Consider the following 18626-nt stretch of genomic DNA (forward strand, 5'->3'; position numbering starts at 1 on the left):
TATTACAGAGAGAGGTTGATTCAATTTGTATCTTCTATTAAAGTACATTCATAGATAATACATACATTCGTATATACATATATTTATTAAAAATATAGAAATGAAAACTATTTACAGAAAAGATGTCTTTGTTAGAGGATGAAAGATTAGTAAAGCTTTCCAGTTGCAATTCATTAAAAAAGGGTTTTTTTCACTATATTAATCAAAAACAAAGACAAGACGAGTTAGTAATCAGTTTTAGCTATCAAGTAGACTTTGGCATCAAGTATTGCAATTATGAATTAGTAAAGGTTACTTTCTGGATGAGTAAGGTATACAAAGCTTTAGCTTTATACTGATTACAATAGGAAACTGGGGTTGTCACTTTTGTCCTCTCTTTATTAAAGCAATTGACATTAATGCCAACTAACGTAACACCCTTGTTCTTTATTGGTTGTGCTCCTAATCATTCCTTGGAGAGTAAATGTCTGAATTATCGATTGGCAATAGTTCTATTCTCTTTTCTATTTTATAGAAAACTTATAGCTCTGGAGAGATTGTTACCGGCATAATGTTAACGTTGCTGTCAAATCATCGGCGGTAGTAAATATTGACATTATAACCAAAAAGAAAGAAGGTAAAAATGGGCTGTTTCTAACAGAAACAACAATGAGCGATTCAAGAGAGAATAATACTAGACCCAAACTCTGACTTCTCCATTGTACTATACTATATGGGGGAATAGCCATAAATATTTACCAAGCCTCAATATTCATAACATTGTTTTGCGATTTACTTGATACATTCCACATGAAGGGAGGGTGCAGATAAAACAAAATACTCGAAACAAGACTGAAACTCATTCAAATTAGCCTCTATAGTTACTTTCTAACCATTTAATATAAACATGCACAATTTGTTCCTTTACTCTGAAGGAATCATAATTACAATAGCATTGTTTGGTTAAGAAACTTGGAACAATCGAATGGAACGACAATTCTTACGTCTTTTTTTTTGGCCACAAAAAAAAAAAACAACAACGGCTGATCCGGTACATGTGGCAGGAGGAATAAGTCAAGGCCGGGACGAGATTCGGAAATTTGAAAAGCCGTGGGTATGAAAAGAATAGAAAATGTCTCAAAGAAAAAAACAAGAATAATAACGACATGACCGCTTCGTAAAGTACTCGTGGATGCACCGACGGATATAACCATTTCTATTTTTAAGTAAAACATATAGAAACGTATATATGATGATTGATTAAAGAGAAGACTGCTCACTCTGAACTTTTCCAACACTATCAGCATGTATATATATTCTTGTATCAAATTATCCAATGCCCTAAAGCTGTCCATGTATTGTGATAATTCTGTATGTATGGAGTACCTGCATTAAATATGATAAACCCTTTCAATAATCAACTAAAGCAAAAAAAAAATTCAAGTAGTATTACATGTGTATTCATTTCTCATGGCATATAAAAGCTATACATAAACCTCAATTAACCCCTCTTGTATCCCCTCATTTAATGCTCCTTTTTAATCAAATTAATAGCATAAGGACACTGGTTGGTTTCTATATGACTATGCATCCAATCATCAACATTTCTAAATTCTTGTTGACACATTCTACATTTTCCATTGACTTGGTTTCTTTGTTCCTTTTTCGTACCGTTTGGATATTGGAAATGAATAGCCTTCAAATGATTTTTAAACGTATCACAACGAGAAAATATCCCAGTATTATGACAACAATGATCAGGTATTCCATTACCATTACCAGTAGCTGTTATTGTTTCTTGATTATCTCTATTAGATGAATCGATGTTCTTAAAAGGGCATTTAAATTGTCCTTTATCTGACCCGATTTCTTTCCAATGACATTTGACATGTCTAAATAAATCATTTGGTCGAGCAAATCCTCGTTCACAATATTTACAAATATGAGGACGATTGTTTGGTTTCAAATGAGTTGATTTATGTGTGGCCAAATTTGAAAAGTACAAATTACATTCAGGACATTGCTTCTTCTTCCTTGGTTTCCAATTTTTCTTATTCTGTCTTGGAGACAATATACCATTGGAGTTTTGTAATCTGTGTTGTTGTTGCTCATTTTCTGACTTAACATGAAGTTGAGGTGATGTAATAGTGACATTCGATAGTACTGGTGGCTGTGGTTGCAGTTGCAATTGTGGTGAGGCAAACAGTTGTTCTGAATTTTCTGTCAAATTTGAGGTACTTCTTGGTCTTGACACAGGAGCAATAGAATTCAAATTGGGTGTAGAAGAAACACCAGGACTCAACAATAATGTACTTGAAGAATTTGAGTACGCAGATGATGAAGCCGGTCTATCATTATTCGGTATCAATAAAGTGGGGGAATATGAACTATTGGATGGCGTAGGTGAATTTGAGGAATAGTTCTGGAATACACTAGCTCGACTATATTCTTTCTCATAATGAGGAAATGCTGGGATATCTAAGGAATGTATTGATGGTAAGGTTATTGATGCATGTGGATTATGTAAGTGTGGTGGAGTAGTCATGGCTAACGACGACGATGTTGATGTTGAGGTTGGCGAGGGCGATTTTATAGAACAGTAATTCTGGTTGTAATTATCTTGTTTGGTTGAGTATTGTGAGGGTAAAGAATTGCTTGGGTTTACTGCCATTGATAACATGTTACAATTAGTTTTGTAGTGAATAATAAAGTGGTATATAGTTTAGGTAATGAAGGTGAAATCACAAGAGATTAAAAGTTGTACAGTTGTCTGTGGTGAAAATAAAAACTGATAAATTAACAAATAGGTGAATTTCAAAAAAAAAAAAAAAAAGACTAATACGATGACATATTGACTAAAGGATTGACAACTGTTTAAATACTCAAACCTGACCTTGCCTTATATTACATAACACTACGGAGTGGTTTAAAACAATGCTAATGTGAATAGGGGTAAACCCGACCCAGCTTTTACGGTAATGAATGTCGCATACTACAATAAATGTCTCCGCCTCCAAGAAAAAATAGACAATTTATTAATATTAGTAATGATTGGCTTTCTCTATGATTGTGTTGCAACAATTGTTACATATCGCCGCCACTTCCACCAACTATAATGGCAACGGCAAAAAAAAAAAAAAAAAAAGACAGCAACAACAACATCCGCGCAAAAAAAAAATAAATGTGAAAAAAAAAAGCAATTTTTTGTTTAGCCTTCTTTTCCGTTCTTGTCGTGTTGTTTGGACACTACCCTTTTTGAAGATTCATCTCGGCTGTAATTTTTGATATTGCCGAACACTGTATATATATACATGATTGGAATTTAAATCGCTCAATAATGTCTGATAGAATCGGAGGGGCTTGTATGTGAAGCAAGAGTACAAGAAGAATACACTTATCAACTTATTCGTCTCTGTTTTTATATTTATGTCATAATACTTAGAATTAAACTTTCAAGAGTACTTTGTTTTTTTGGTGTGGGTTGATTTTAAGTATCGATTAACTGATGTTAGGAGATAAGAAAAGTAAAAATAGGAGAAAATGTAGATGTGGTTGCGTCAGTTGATAAAAGTAGGAGCAGGGAGGGAAGAAGGGGCGAAGTTATATTCAGATATTGATGGAGTTAACTGTTAGGAACGAGATGATTTTATTTTTAGTCAAGGCGTAGTTTCTTTTGGCTGTGTGGCCGCACGCACCTTCCACTACCACCAACAATTGAAAACCTCTCGTTCCGTATATTTCTAATTTCACTTATAATTGCTCTGTCGTATTAGGTGGTTAAAAAAATATCCGATCAGATTTAAATTGCCGAACCTAACAAATTTTCTTATTTTTTGTCAACACGGCTATACAAAATGAGTTTTATTGCATTTTTTTTTTCCTTTTCTTTTCTTAAAATATGAATTTTAACTTTGATTAACAAAACTACTTACAAGCGTTCGATATTCACGGAAGTAGGTTTTGTATGTTTGTCTTTTGTATTTTCTTGGTATGGTGGTCAATCGAATGGAATTCATCTAAGCCACTCAACACCACCGTTTGGTGAAACAACACCTTAAAGTTAAAAGATTGTATGAATATATAAAGCCTCCACATAATGTTGTCGCTTCTTCCCGTCTTCGTGATAGTAACCCACCACTCTTATTGTTTTTAGCATGAACTCCGAAGTCTTATTGATCAAGCTTAAGGGAAACTCTTTTCTCATCCAATGAAAGGTATTTTTTGTGTGGTATGTTTGAAACGACGAAAAAGAAAAAAATAAAAAAAGATGATGTTGTGAAAGGAAGAGGATACGTATGAGGTTTTGTGTACTTAGATTTGCTATATCCGGACAAAACACCTCGTACGGAGAAACTGGTGACCAGAGATTATTATCCGCAATGATTAGGGATGATGAAATCGTGAATGTATTATTCTTTAGAACGGGTAGTGTATTATGGATTGTTGGCTATTGCGAACAGAAACACCACATTAGGATTAACAATTCAAACACTTTTATTACAGCTTCATATGTATGGTATCGGCCATGTAAATGAATCACCCATAATTTCCGCATGACACGGCAGAAGTCCTTCCTTTTTTTTTTTTTATGGCGTTATTTTAGTAATCTCTAAAACACAAAAGCCATTAGTTTTTTACAATAATTTTGGAGGAATAACCGACAAAAAAGTGGAACTAGCGGATAATATAGTTCAGATAAAAAAGAACAACGAAACAAAGAGCATAGCACATATGTTGCCTGATCCAAATATAAGAAGTCATTGTTAGTATACATTTAACATAAGGGAATGTCTAGGTTTGACTTACTTTGGGGTAAGCATATTCCAAATTGTGGGTTACCATTGTTGTCTCAAAATATTAATGCGACTATGAATCCGATACTAAGATAACGAGGAAATCCGATGGATAGGCATTCACCCATTATTTAATGGAATTTATGAAAAATATTTTAGGCCGCTATATCCACAAGTTCGAACTTGCCTATTTGGTATGTATTAGTCAGCCAAAGAGCTGATACTAGTTAATCAGAAGAAGAATGATCACGGATTTACTAATAATTTCACACCTTCAAGTAACTCCGTGATAAACTATACATGATAATTACAAATGGCGCATTAAAATTTTGTGATGGATTTATAAGATACTACGTTCAAAATGTTTATCCAAGTTATTTAGTTTCAGTTGGAAAGAAAATGGCCCATTTTTCTGGAGTTGTTGCTTTCTTTGTTTGGAATTTCGGAAATTGATATATATACCTGGTAACTATAGTTCACGCTTAGTTTCATTTTGTAGTTCTGGGAAGGGAGGGCGATGCAAAGTAACAAGTCGTGCGTCGTCGTCGTGGAGCAAAGTGTGGGCGGATGCAAGTATCCGGAAAGGCTGGATGCAAGTACTACTATTTTTTAGACTTAGAAAACTGAACAATACAAAATGTCGTTTTCATTTTTAGTTGGTAATTTTTTAATTTGGATGGATCGATTGTGTTAGGACGGCTCGGAGTTAATCTCACTTCCAAAATTGGATTGTGCGACTATTGCCGTTCTGTGTGGCAAAACCAGTTGCACTTGAGAACTTTTTTTTTTTCTCTCTTCTTTGTTATTAGAAACAGGTTTGAGTTTGTTGGGATTCATGGAATATGACCAATCATTACCATCGACAGAAGGAAAGAAGATGATGAAAACTATAGTGCTTAACTACTAGATTGATATCTCAAATGTGAAGCTTGATAGAATTATTACTAACCATGTTGAAGCTATTTGACTCTCTCTAAGTTTGTGGCACCAAAACAAGTGTCGTGCAGATCTTGGTGGTAGTAGACAAGACCAAATAGAACAAAAATTGGCGGACAAGCTGCGGGGCATATATTGAAAGGGTGAACTACAAATTTTCTCTATTTATTCTGTCCCTTGAACTGCATCAATTTAGTACTATAACTGAATTCAATCTGACAATCATTGTTAATCGTCTAATTATAGTAAGCATTCATTGAGCTCTACAAACAGTTGACTGTTACCTTTTGAATATTGTACCTTGTTGGTTATTTTATCTCTGTATTAATGGTTTATTACTATAACTTAAACTTGACGGATCTATATATAAATATATATAGGTATGTATACTCATCCAATTGAGGGAGAATCTAAAAATTATAATGTATAGGAGAAGCTAACATTTTTAGCAACTAATTCGCTCTAGTCTTGACATGGAGGGTTCTACCTTTTTCTTTTCTAAGCTTTCTTGACTTTTTTGGAAGCATTACCAGATTTCTTGTAAACAGTAATGTAGAAACTGATAAACAAAATCAAATAACTAGTCAAAATCAGACATCCAACAATAGCAGCGGTTTCAGTACCAGAACAGTCTCTCATTTTACCAGAATATTTATAAACAAAATGAGTAACAGTGGAGTAATAAACCACTCCCAAATCAATAACAAATTGAATGATTTGGAATCTGGTGACCCATTCTTTCCACCAAACTCTAATACCTCTAGCAGCCAAGAAATAGTACCAATACATAACCACATGAACTGCCAAATTCAAAGCTATTGGCACCCATTGTACCGAAGTGTACCCTGTCAATTGAGTGTAACATAACAATGCAGTAGCTCCATGATGATAAGTATGCAAAAAAGTCAATTTTTTCTGTCTAAGGACCAAGAAAACTGTATCTATAAGCTCAATGAATTTAGTAATGTAGTTAAGATAATATAATACAACTAATTTTGAAGTATAAGCATTAGGAGAACAAATCGAATAATATGAACCACCAGAATGGAAAATAGGAATGATTTGTTCTAAAATCAAGATCAATAATGTCAATGATAAACTAGTTAAAAATAAATTATGAATTTGAAATAATCCATTCAATTTTATAACTGGTAAGTTCAAAGTGTTAATAACAAATCTACCACCAAAAATAACAGTATAATAAATAACAATGATTACAGCTGCTTCTGGGAATGTTGATAATGGTGTGACACCATTAATAAATAAAAATTCCGATGGGACAAATTTTCCTTGAGAAAGTTTGGAGGCAACTAAATCAAAAATTGGCCATAATTGGATACCAAATGGAGTTTCCCAAGTAGGAATTGGTAAAGACATGTTCAGTAGTTAAGTTATTGAAAGAAGAAAGTGAACAAACTGGATTTTCAAAAGGAAAAGTGAAAAAAAAAATGTAGAAGAAATTGGAGACCTTTTTTTTTTTTTGGCGTTAGTATTGGTGTTTGTTGTGATTGTTGAAAATGTTGAAATTTTTTTTTTAGGTGGTTGGTGTTGTTTATTTCTTTTTTTTTTTCTATTTCTCCTCATCTTTCAGCAATTAAACACGTTAAAGTAATATATTTTACATATTTTCATTCTCTCCCTATATCTATTTCGTGTCAGTTTTCGTTACTATAATTAATATATTTACTTCTGAGAAAACACTGATCTAACTAGTCATTCACTGTAGTTATTACTATTAGCAATATGATGAACCCACCAATTAACGCGTAAAAATTACCGGGAATAGCCACTAGTTTACAGTTGGGGCCATATTATTGTAATGCACCCTAGCTGTGTAAAAGGGCTTTCACATTAATTGACACTTCGTTTTTTTTTTTTGCTTTACACAAATGTACCTTAGATAGCTTGAGTCTCAGAGTATCAAAGCCGTTTGTAGTATTGCTTGTTTTTTTGCAAGTTCCGGTGGATCCAGATTACGACTAATAAATGCTCAAATGACGGATCGGTCCTTGCTATTATTGTGGTCGCTCATTCTTTCTTTCTGCCTTGTTGGTTTCGGCTAGAATAGATGATTTCGTACCATGATATTTCCCGACAGAACCAAATTCAACTTATAATTCAATGATAAGTTATGTACATTAAAACTTATACAGATTTCTTTATCTTAAAAATACATTAGACAATCAATACTTTTGATTGTTTTTTTTTAAAAAAAAAAAAGTTTCCTTCCTTTTTTCTGTTTTGTTTTTTTTAAATTCAAGCATATTTTATATTAATTGTATTATAGCAATCTCGCAAAAGTCCATCTCTACCACTAAACCTAGTATTGCCATATCCTGTAATTCTCCTCATTCATATTTCTAAATATCATATAATATAACTCCATCTCTCTATGTTGGGGATCTTGGTTTCAAATTTAAGAAATCGATTGAAATAATGATGTCATAACCATTTTCTTCACAAGCAAACATAGCTTCATGTTCATTAGAATGCAAAAACCTGATATTCTCTCCCGTTAAAGCCCTCAATAAATTAGTTGTATGTAAATCTCTAATCTCAACAAATCCTGGTTCAAATGATAACAAATAAGGGAAGAAAATCGCCACATTTTGGGGATTACCCTCCCAAAATATGCCCCAATCGTGATTTGTTCTCCATCCATTTCGATTGATCAAAAATACAAATTCAGAATAACACAATAAGAAATCACGTCCTAATCGGTGAATTGCTAATGGTGTCACACTTTCTCTTTGTGTGGCAAAATCTAATGAAGGGTCTGCTTCATCTAATATCGATTCTTTGGTTCCCGTTTGAGAAGACAAAATTTCAAAACCTTTAGCACACCCAACACAAAGTTTAGTCTTTAAAAATGAAATGGAAATTGGGTCAGAACTAAAATTGATTTCTTGAATTTCTAATCTCTTGTTTTTATTTTTATTGGATTTGTCAAACGGATTAACTGGCTCGAAAATACAAATAGAGTGCAGACTGCCCGTTCTAGCACCAATCACCAACAATTTACCATCGCAAACACCAACTTTGAAAAATGACACATGACTCAAAAGTAATTTACCCAGTTTGGTATTCTTCACATGGTCCAAGGAATCAGTACAAGATAAATCAAATTCATATAACGATTTATCACTCAACACTAACAACTTGGAGTACTCAACAATCACCTCAATTTGAGTGACATAAGTTTTGGAAATAACCATGGTGGGATCACTACAGATTTTTTCATTAGACGTGGCACTAATTGAACGAACAGTACTGACCCATACCCCTGAATCAGTACCATACAACAATTTCTTCCCACCATAACAAGGAACAGCACAATTGATTTTATTATTCCCAGTGAATCTTCTCGTTTCAAACTTGCACAATGAAAATATATCATTGGCATCAATTAATTTCTTTTGCTGTGTCGATATTTGTTGCAACACTTGGTTCTGAATAGTCAAATCCTCAGCAAACAATGAGGCATGGACTTGATTACTACCTAAACCGAGAAAATTCAATTGGAATTTAGGTGTTGATGAAGAATTCAAAGTATTACCAATATAGTTAGATTCTGCTCTTTGGGGTCTTATACTGGTGTCGGAAACCAATGATCCATGATATCTATGAGGCATGATTGATCTGTTGGTGGGGATTTCCATACCACTATTAACAAATAGCAATGGCAAATACATTGGTTTTTCAAACACTTTATGTTGTTCACGCTTGTTTTGAATCTTGTGTTTCACTAATAACAATGCATGTTCAAACAAGTATAGATCGATCTTTTCGTTATCCCTCTTTCTATTCAAAGTCACCTGATAGATAATACGATTATTGTAGGATAATTTGAAATTATACCTGTTTTCCAAAGTTTGTTTCCCCAATAACCTATGTAAAACCATGACTTTGTGTCGGTCAGTACATTCTCCAGTTTGAATATTGATTTTCACTAACAATTTCTCAATCTCTTCTTTTGCTTTTGTCAAGTACTTGTAGTCGGGTGACTCCGGTTTGGTATGCTTCAAAATTCCAGATAACAATAATTGGTATCTTGCTGGTCTTTGAACCCCTTTAATCAAAAATGATGACAAATCTTGTCTTCTTGATTCCGGTTTCTTTTCAATTGCATCTAAAAATCTCGCATATTTCATGTTAACTTGTTGTTGTCTCTCATGTTCAAAAGTGGCAAACACTTTGTTTCCAGAATAGGTCACAAACGGTTCAAAATCACCAACATAGTCTAAAAAGACATCACCAATGGTCTCAATAACAGGCTTTTGTTGTTGTTGTCTTCGGGTTAATGCCTCACTGAACCTCTTGGCCAATCTCAACAAGTCGGGTACTCCCCCAAACACAGTTTGAATAAAGGTTTCCCTTTGATAATCAGGAATAATATTATTGGCGGGATTCCGTAAGGGCATAATGTAGAAATCAGTCATGAATTCCAAGTCCTTGACGTAGTCACGTTCAGTGTAAACAAACTCATAAATCAACTCTTGTCGAGTCTTTTCATGTTTGTCTAATTTATCTAAAACCGATTGAGGTACTGTCTTGTGCCATAAAGTTTCAGTTTCTTCCTGATCATGTAATGATAATTTTGAAACTGCACGTTGCAAACCACCTTGGGGTTTCAAATTTAATCTAGCTTGTTGTTCTAATCTTCTTGGACAGGCAATACTGTAACAAAGACTATTTCTGCTACATGTAGGCGAATAACACTCTGTCAAAATAGTGAAAACTCCATTAACACCTGTTTGTTGACTTGCACTCAATTCCTTACCTGCAACACTTGCTGAGCCGTTACCAGTGGCACTACTAGCAACTTTGGTTAATGATCCACTGCTTTGTGAAGTGTGATAATCCGATATATGGTCATTCAAAGCATTCTGTAATTGTGTACTGCTGTCAAGAAACGACCCATGTTTTGAATTCAAGGCACTATTTTCTCCATTACTAGTCAGACCACCACCTCCATTTTCTTCATTGTAAAAATCAACATCGTTATAAACATTGTTAAACGCATAAATTTCATGTACCGAATCCCTTAATCTGTGATTATAGGTAACATCATGGAAAAATTTCTGGGCGTCTAATGATCTTCCCAATAACAAGGCCAAATTACGATCGTTTGTTCGAATAATACGACATAAGATGTCAACCGCCATTTTCCCAGTAAAAGTATCGTGGTACTCTAAACCATCCTTGGTGTTAATAGTCAAAATAATCGCCTCTTTGAATAATTTGGCTACTTCAGACAATATTGCCGGATACACAGATGGTTTAGCATAATGGATGTTGTGGTTCGTATGGTTTGTATGGTTGTGATTGTTTCTAATAGTTCCACTTGATTGATAACGATCTAATTTGTTGGTGTTGACAGAAGAAGACGAACCAAATTTCTTAGTTGATAACGAAGACAATTTACTGATGGATGTGAATGATCGTGATTTTGAAGTTAAGGAAAAAGTGTGATGAAGTGAACTACTCGAAGAACTACGAGCGTTGCTATCTTTACCTGGCAGTTCAGAGATTTGTTGGTAATACTGTTGCAGTTGCAGTGGTTGTTTCTGATGCTTCAATGATGCCGAAGTAAGTGATTTAGTTCTAGCTTCATGTGGTATGGGAGTAGGAAAATTTTGTTGGTGTGTTGGTGTGGAAACAATTCTTCGGGCATCAGGGCCATAGTAAACTTGGTCAGTTTGAATGGGGGGTAAATTGCTTGAAGGAGCCTTACGAAGCTGTCTACGTGTCTGAGGATGGGGCTGTTGTTGCTGTTGCTGTTGCTGTTGCTGTTGTGGTGGTAGATGTTGTGATTGAAGAGCCAGCGGTTGTAGTTGATATCCAGAATCATCATTGCTGACAGGGTAAGGAGGGTGTTGTACGGGTGCTCCTGTCCGATCTTGAGTCAAAGAAGATACTGATCTATTTTGCTGAGAGTACGGATTCTGATTGAAACCAGCTGAGGTGTGTTGTCTTTGTGCTACATATGGTTGTTGAAGTCCACCTTGGTGAGCGTGTGTTTGTTGGCTATATGCTCTGTTGGGAGATGGTGGATACTGTTGTTGATAACCAGAAAACGATTGGTTCCTTTGTGAAAAATTAGGTGGCATTATTTGGCTAGGTGAACCAGGATCCATAGTCGATGAAAAACTATATGACCTTTCCTGTGTTGGAGGGCGGTAATGTTGATTGTTTTGTGCAGAAGTTGGGTAAGGTTGTTGCATTTGTTCCTGCTTAGAAGAGTTGTATTGTTGACGCAGTTGTTGTTGGTGGGGAGGTGATTGATAAAAACGATTGCTGGTTGGAGGGTTTTTGTTATGAGTTTCGCTGTCTTGTTGATATTGTTGTTGTTGTTGTTGTTGTTGTTGTTGTTCTATAAACGCTTGAGGCAACAAATGAGCGGGAATATTTACAGATTGCGAGTGCTGTTGGGACATTGTATGTGGGTTGGGGTTATTACCATTATTAGGATCGTTCCTCAGTTGATATGAATCGTTGTTAGACCAAGAACTATTACTCGACATTATTATAAGTTCCTCCAATTTCTCCCATGCAATAAAAAAAAAAAAAAAAAAGAATTAAAAAATCACTTGTTGTTCACTTTTCGCCTTGTAATTTTTTTTTTTTTGGCTTCCTTGGGTCTATTACTAAGAGTTAAGCTAGTGTTAGTGTAATTTTATTATTTATTATTATTTGTTAGAAGAGAAAATTTTTGTACTCACGACAATGTGAGATAGAATAAGAGAGAGAGATTTTTCTTATTTTAGTTTCTTACTCGTTTGCTGAACAAGGACGGAATTACAGCTCCTACCACTAATTAATAAGAAGAGAAACTAATATGGGTACAGATATTGTGGTGTGAAGCAGAGGGGGAGTGAGAGAGTGTGTGTATGTGTGTTTGTTGTATGTCAATTTTCTTTTCTTTAAATTTACTTAATTGAATTTATTAGTTATTCTTTTTTTTTCTAATTTTGGTAGTTGTACATCTGTATATACATTTCGTAGTAGTAAATGTGAAACTCTTAGACTAACTAATTAATTCCAGAAAAGGTACAAAGGAACCATACAAGTGGAAACAAGATGGAAATTTGCCATGTCTATTCGCTATTCGGTGGTGTAATAATAAAGCTACACGCTTTTATGTATCACCCTTCTCATGCTTCACATTCCATTGGAGGTTTTAGGAACAAAGCGCAGAGGGAGAGGAAGAAAGAAAGAAAGAAACGGGGCTTGAGAATTCCCTTCCCTTTTGGTAATTTCAATCGTCTAATATTTTGTTGACAAGTTATATTGTGTCAGCCTTCATTACTATTTTTTTTCCCAGATCTAAAGTTCTACGACGAGCTTGTAATTGTACCTTCTATCAATCTATTTCTCAAACACATCACTGAATGAGGAAAATTAAAATGGTCTTTGAGGATATTTTGGATGGGAAGCAAATGTAAGCTGCTCATTTAGTCTATCCTGTATGTTACTTCGTTGGGGGCAAATCCTTAGCACACCAGAAAATTAATCTTGGTACAAACAATCAGAACCCTTTTTGGTGTGCCTTGCGTAAATACATCACGATGATCGACACTTGGTAACGATCACGCAATACGTTGGTCTACAACATGCATTTAATCTAGCACGTCATTACATATATCTCTACAATTGTATCTGTTAATAGATGTAGGCACAAGAACCCCCACTTAATCTGCCATTTTTGAAAGGTTTCATAGAGAAACACAGCAAGTTTATATGGATCTGGATTAGGAGTCTATTGCAGAAGACTTTCAGTAATCCCAATTGATCATCGTTTCCACCGTCCTTTTTTTTTTCTTTCCTAAAAATATTCTAACACCATTACTCTGTAGTCTTATTGAATTGCATTCCTTTCTTTATGATAGATGTCCTAAGTAAGAATACTTAGAGTAGTGTTTGGTGTTTATCAAAGCAATCAGTCTTGAAAACACAAAGCTATGGAATAGATCCAAGGCTGAGAATTGCACCTCTTGTGTGAATATCCAAAATGATGCAAGATAATCAAGGGTTTCAAAAAAAAAAAAAAAACAGTATTGAGAAGTGGATGAATTTTCTGGAGAAGGTGAAATTTGAATTGTTGAGATCGGTTTTTGAAAATAAGGTTAAAAAGATATATTGTAACTATCCGTTCCTTATATTAAAACAAGCCCTTCTATAGAACATAGACCTGCTGTTACATTATCAGTTTTACTTTCATTAACAAAGTGGTTGTTAAACACGAGTATATTACAATAACAACCAAGCAGTAAATCTATCAGATTACTGTTGAGTCTTCAATTCCTTGTACACCTGTTTCTAACAACACCCATTTTCTACAATTTGAACAATAACCAAGTAGTACTTTTTTTGTTGCTTTTTTGCAACTTATTTAGTATAAAAATTTGTTTGTCACGGAGGAAACCGAACATTGTTACTCTTAAATTATAACCATTCACGTGACACATAGTGATAAGTACTAATAGTTATGGGGTACGTAAGTCAAAGCAGTTCGTCTACCCCCAATTACATGTTCACCCCGATATTAGAGTTCCCAAAGTTAATCCCCAATCAAATATACTACATGAGGGGGGTCAATTTGAAGAGAATTTGTTTACCATGTTCCAGCCACAATCCATTTTATTGGTGGATATTCTTTGTTGGTTTATTTACATTCTTAGTTTTCGTGTTTTGATTCAATGTCGTGCCCACACAAAATCCATCAAGGTCAGAATTCTGGTTAACAAACAATTTTTTTTTTTTTTTTTTTTGTAATGAAGAGTCTTTAATAATCATTTTTGTTGTCTTTAGTAATACATTTCAAAATATATAATCAGATTTACTTGCATTCACGCTACACTTCCCCGTGATTACTTTTAATATATACTAATGCCTTCAATAGATCATGATGCAGGTGCATCAACAATTTCTTCATCGATCAGTTTGGTCAAAACCATTATAGGAGCGGGGTTGTTATCCATGCCATTGGCATATTCCACAGATGGGATTTTATTTGGTACATTTATCATATTACTAGCTGCTTTTACTAGTGGATTTGGCTTATTCTTGCAATGTTATGTAAGTAGATATGTTCCAGTTAAGCACGCCACATTTTTCAATTTATGCTCCATCACCTATCCTCATTTATCAGTAGTGTTTGATTTTGCGATTGCTGTTCAATGCTTTGGTTGTGCTGTATCTTATCTAGTGTTGATCCGTGACTTAATGCCCACCATAGTAACTTATGTCCCATATATTGACGAGAAGCATTATCCACTGTTTTGGTTGCTTGTGTCCACAGTGTTAACTATCCCCTTATCGTTTTTGAAAAATTTGGATTCATTGAAATATTCTTCAATTTTAGGGCTTGTGGCTATTTTTTATATGTCAATTTTAGTGATTGGACACTATTTTGCTGGTGATATTGAACGACAAGGGCAGATCACTTTGTTCCCAACCAGTGTGACTGGTGTATTTAGTACTTTTTCAATTATAGTGTTTGCATTTACTGGTCATCAAAATATGTTTTCCATTATCAATGAAGCCAGAGACAAGTCATTGACGAGTCTCACGAAATTGGTCAATTTTGCCATTGGTATATCCAGTTTGTTATTCATTGTTGTTGGATTATCAGGGTACTTGACCTTTGGACAAGACGTCGATGGTAATGTGATTTTACTGTATCCAAATGGGCCAACCACTACTATTGGTAGATTCTGTATTGTGTTTATGGTTACGTTTTCTTTCCCGTTAATGATTCATCCAGCAAGAATTTCCATTAATAACATTTATCATTGGATAACAACCACCTATTTCGACAAAGAAGATGTTAACGAAAGTACCTCGTTATTAAGAAATGATTCCGAGACACGCCAAATTGCTGAAGATGAAGAACAGGGAAAAACCCACCTATCTCATGTTGTTCCGTTTCCACATAGAAATTTTGTGATAGTCACTACATCATTATTAATTATCGGATATTTTTTAGCCATTTCTATCAAATCGTTTGCATTAATTCTAGCAATTGTCGGTGCTTCAGGCTCAACATCGATTTCGTTTATTTTGCCAGGTTTGTTTGGCTATAAATTGATTGGATCAGAGCTGGATGACCCAAGCACATTAGAAATCGCTTTCAAGAATTTGTCTTTGGGTTTGACTTTTTGGGGTGTAGCCGTTATGATCTTATGCTTATATAGTAGCTTGACTTTATAATGGGGATAAATATACATATAGATGCAAATATTTTCATTATTGTATTACTATACAACAAGGACGATAAAGTAGTAGTAGTAGAAGTTGTATGCGCGATATTTTTTTTTTTGTCCCGCACCCTTGCGTTGCACTCAGTTTCATAAAATACTCAAATGCACAAATTCCTGCTAACAGTCACGTAAATCTCATTACCGTTAAGAATTTATAGATATAAAACCTAGACTAGATTATAAATCATTTCCAATATGTCCTGTGAAGACGAACATCATAATCATGATCATGATCATAACCATAATCACGATCATGTTGCCCCTATTCCTACAACACCTGGACAAACGTTGAATCGTAAGATTGATACATCCAAAGTGACCGCCCTCAACATGGCCAATCCTGCTGATGATCTAGCAAAGCTTTTCAAAGATTCGACAACCAAATACGAAATCAAGCCAATAATTAAATCAGATAGCGACGAACAAATGATTATCAACATTCCATTTCTTAACGGCAGTGTCAAATTATACTCGATAATCCTACGTACCAATGGTGATTTGTATTGTCCCAAAACAATCAAGTTATTCAAAAATGACACATCAATTGATTTTGATAATGTGAATATGAAAAAGCCAATACAGATCTTAACCCATCCTCAAATTGGAGTTGCTAATAATGATAGTAATGATCTTCCAGAGTTTTTGGAATCAAATAACGATGATGATTTTGTTGAACATTATGTTTCTCGACATAAATTCACTGGAGTTAATCAATTGACGTTATTTATTGAAGATATCTATGATGAAGGAGAGGAAGAGTGTCATTTACATTCAATTGAATTGAGAGGAGAATTCACTGAATTGAACAAAGATCCCGTCATTACTTTGTATGAACTGGCTGCTAATCCAGCCGATCATAAGAATTTAACCGTTGTTGAAAATCAAAATTTAGCATAAGAAGAAAAGAGGAAGGTCTTATTAGATAGGTTGGTTAAACTAAAAAAAGGCAAACATCATGGGATTTGAAGTCGTCATTTTGCAATAAGATAGTGTTATCAAGAACATTCAATTGATTACAATAATGTATTAGAAAGTAGATTACTAGGGATCGAGTATTTAGAGTGAATAAACGATAAGTAAGATTGTTCAATACAAGACTTCTACCATAGAATAAAATTAAACAAAAAATTACTCTAAACAAAAACCCCTACAATAATAGAGCAATAAAGAAAAAGTGAATAAAGTTGTTGAAGCGAATATCAACAGATGTCATTATTCCCCTGATTTGATTTTAACACGACTTTAATCAGTTGTGGTAATACAGCTATGGTTTCTCTTTAAAAAGCTTCCTTGACTGTAAAGATCTATCTGCATGCTAAAAAGCAATAAACCAAGACTACTTTTCTGTATCGAGCGTGACAGTTGCTCATAAACATCATGAAGGAATTGGTTTCACTCTTTGTTGATTATGTCAAATCTTCTTTGAGTCTCAAGGGAATGTTAATTGAGTGTATCTCGTGGTGCGAGGCTAGACAAAACAAAAGAAAAAAGGCACAATGTAATCCGAATGTATGGACAACAACGACGACGACTGGTGATATTATTTTTTTTTTTTTCTCCTTCTATTTCTCTCCCGGTACTTCAAATTGTGGATCAATGGAAGTAATTGACAGAGAGAAAAATAATATAAATGTTCAACAGTTGTACCTTGGAAAAAAAAAAATTGAACCACAGTTCCTTTTTTCTTTCTTTCTTTTTGCTCTAATTATCCATTGATTCTTCAATTATAGTACATAATATCACACAATGCCAAAGTTAGTTTTAGTTAGACACGGTCAATCCGAATGGAATGAAAAGAACTTGTTCACCGGTTGGGTAGACGTCAGATTATCAGAAACTGGTCAAAAAGAAGCTAAAAGAGCTGGTGAATTATTGAAAGAAGCTGGTATCAAAGTTGATGTTTTGCACACCTCCAAATTATCCAGAGCCATCCAAACTGCCAACATTGCCTTGGATGCTGCTGACCAATTGTACGTTCCAGTCAAGAGATCCTGGAGATTGAATGAAAGACACTACGGTGCTTTACAAGGTAAAGACAAGGCTCAAACTTTGGAAACTTACGGTCAAGAAAAATTCCAAATCTGGAGAAGATCATTTGATGTTCCACCACCAACAATTGATCCAAAGGATCAATACTCCCAAGTCGGTGACAGAAGATACGCTGACATTGACCCAGCTGTTGTTCCATTGACTGAATCATTGGCTTTAGTCATTGACAGATTATTGCCATACTGGCAAGACGAAATTGCCGGTGACTTGTTGGCCGGTAAAGTTGTCTTAATTGCCGCTCACGGTAACTCCTTGAGAGGTTTAGTTAAACACTTGGACAACATCTCAGATGAGGATATTGCTGGTTTGAACATCCCAACTGGTATTCCATTGGTTTACGAGTTAGACGAAAACTTGAAACCAACCAAACCATCTTACTACTTGGACCCAGAAGCTGCTGCTGCCGGTGCTGCTGCTGTTGCTGCTCAAGGTCAAAAGAAATAAGCTTGGCCTGAACTGAGGGATTCATAACATAGAATTATGTACTTTTAATAAACCTATATGTTTTTTTTTTGAGTTGTGTTTTGTTAAAACTGGAGATGAATTTGCAATGTAGACAGAGTTTGTTACTTAGATGAATAAAAGTTCAGTAATATCGGTGCAACAC

At 34.6% G+C, this 18626-nt stretch overlaps 6 protein-coding genes across 6 annotated transcripts; 3 read left to right on the forward strand and 3 right to left on the reverse strand. All coding sequences in view use genetic code 12, as the record gives it.

Annotated features, from left to right (window-relative positions):
* Positions 1 to 1504: 1504 nt before the first annotated feature.
* On the reverse strand, positions 1505 to 2659 carry CD36_17970 (zinc finger-containing transcription factor, putative; the record flags this gene model as incomplete). Its single annotated transcript, XM_002418230.1, has 1 exon — positions 1505 to 2659. The coding sequence occupies one exon, from the start codon at positions 2657 to 2659 to the stop codon at positions 1505 to 1507; it is 1155 nt and encodes a 384-aa protein (XP_002418275.1).
* A 3547-nt stretch (positions 2660 to 6206) lies between these two features.
* CD36_17980 (elongation of fatty acids protein 2, putative) lies at positions 6207 to 7085 on the reverse strand (the record flags this gene model as incomplete). The annotated part of the gene is made up of 1 exon (XM_002418231.1): positions 6207 to 7085. One exon carries the CDS (start codon positions 7083 to 7085, stop codon positions 6207 to 6209), a length of 879 nt encoding a protein of 292 aa, XP_002418276.1.
* Positions 7086 to 8098: 1013 nt separating this feature from the next.
* On the reverse strand, positions 8099 to 12232 carry CD36_17990 (rho1 gdp-gtp exchange protein 2, putative; the record flags this gene model as incomplete). Its single annotated transcript, XM_002418232.1, has 1 exon — positions 8099 to 12232. One exon carries the CDS (start codon positions 12230 to 12232, stop codon positions 8099 to 8101), a length of 4134 nt encoding a protein of 1377 aa, XP_002418277.1.
* A 2365-nt stretch (positions 12233 to 14597) lies between these two features.
* On the forward strand, positions 14598 to 15920 carry CD36_18000 (vacuolar amino acid transporter, putative; the record flags this gene model as incomplete). The annotated part of the gene is made up of 1 exon (XM_002418233.1): positions 14598 to 15920. The coding sequence occupies one exon, from the start codon at positions 14598 to 14600 to the stop codon at positions 15918 to 15920; it is 1323 nt and encodes a 440-aa protein (XP_002418278.1).
* A 245-nt stretch (positions 15921 to 16165) lies between these two features.
* Positions 16166 to 16867, forward strand: CD36_18010 (conserved hypothetical protein; the record flags this gene model as incomplete). Its single annotated transcript, XM_002418234.1, has 1 exon — positions 16166 to 16867. One exon carries the CDS (start codon positions 16166 to 16168, stop codon positions 16865 to 16867), a length of 702 nt encoding a protein of 233 aa, XP_002418279.1.
* Positions 16868 to 17716: 849 nt separating this feature from the next.
* Positions 17717 to 18463, forward strand: CD36_18020 (phosphoglycerate mutase 1, putative; the record flags this gene model as incomplete). The annotated part of the gene is made up of 1 exon (XM_002418235.1): positions 17717 to 18463. The coding sequence occupies one exon, from the start codon at positions 17717 to 17719 to the stop codon at positions 18461 to 18463; it is 747 nt and encodes a 248-aa protein (XP_002418280.1).
* Between the last annotated feature and the right edge of the window lie 163 nt (positions 18464 to 18626).

The sequence above is a fragment of the Candida dubliniensis genome, chromosome 2 (assembly GCF_000026945.1).
Source record: "Candida dubliniensis CD36 chromosome 2, complete sequence".
Lineage (NCBI taxonomy): Eukaryota > Fungi > Ascomycota > Pichiomycetes > Serinales > Debaryomycetaceae > Candida > Candida dubliniensis.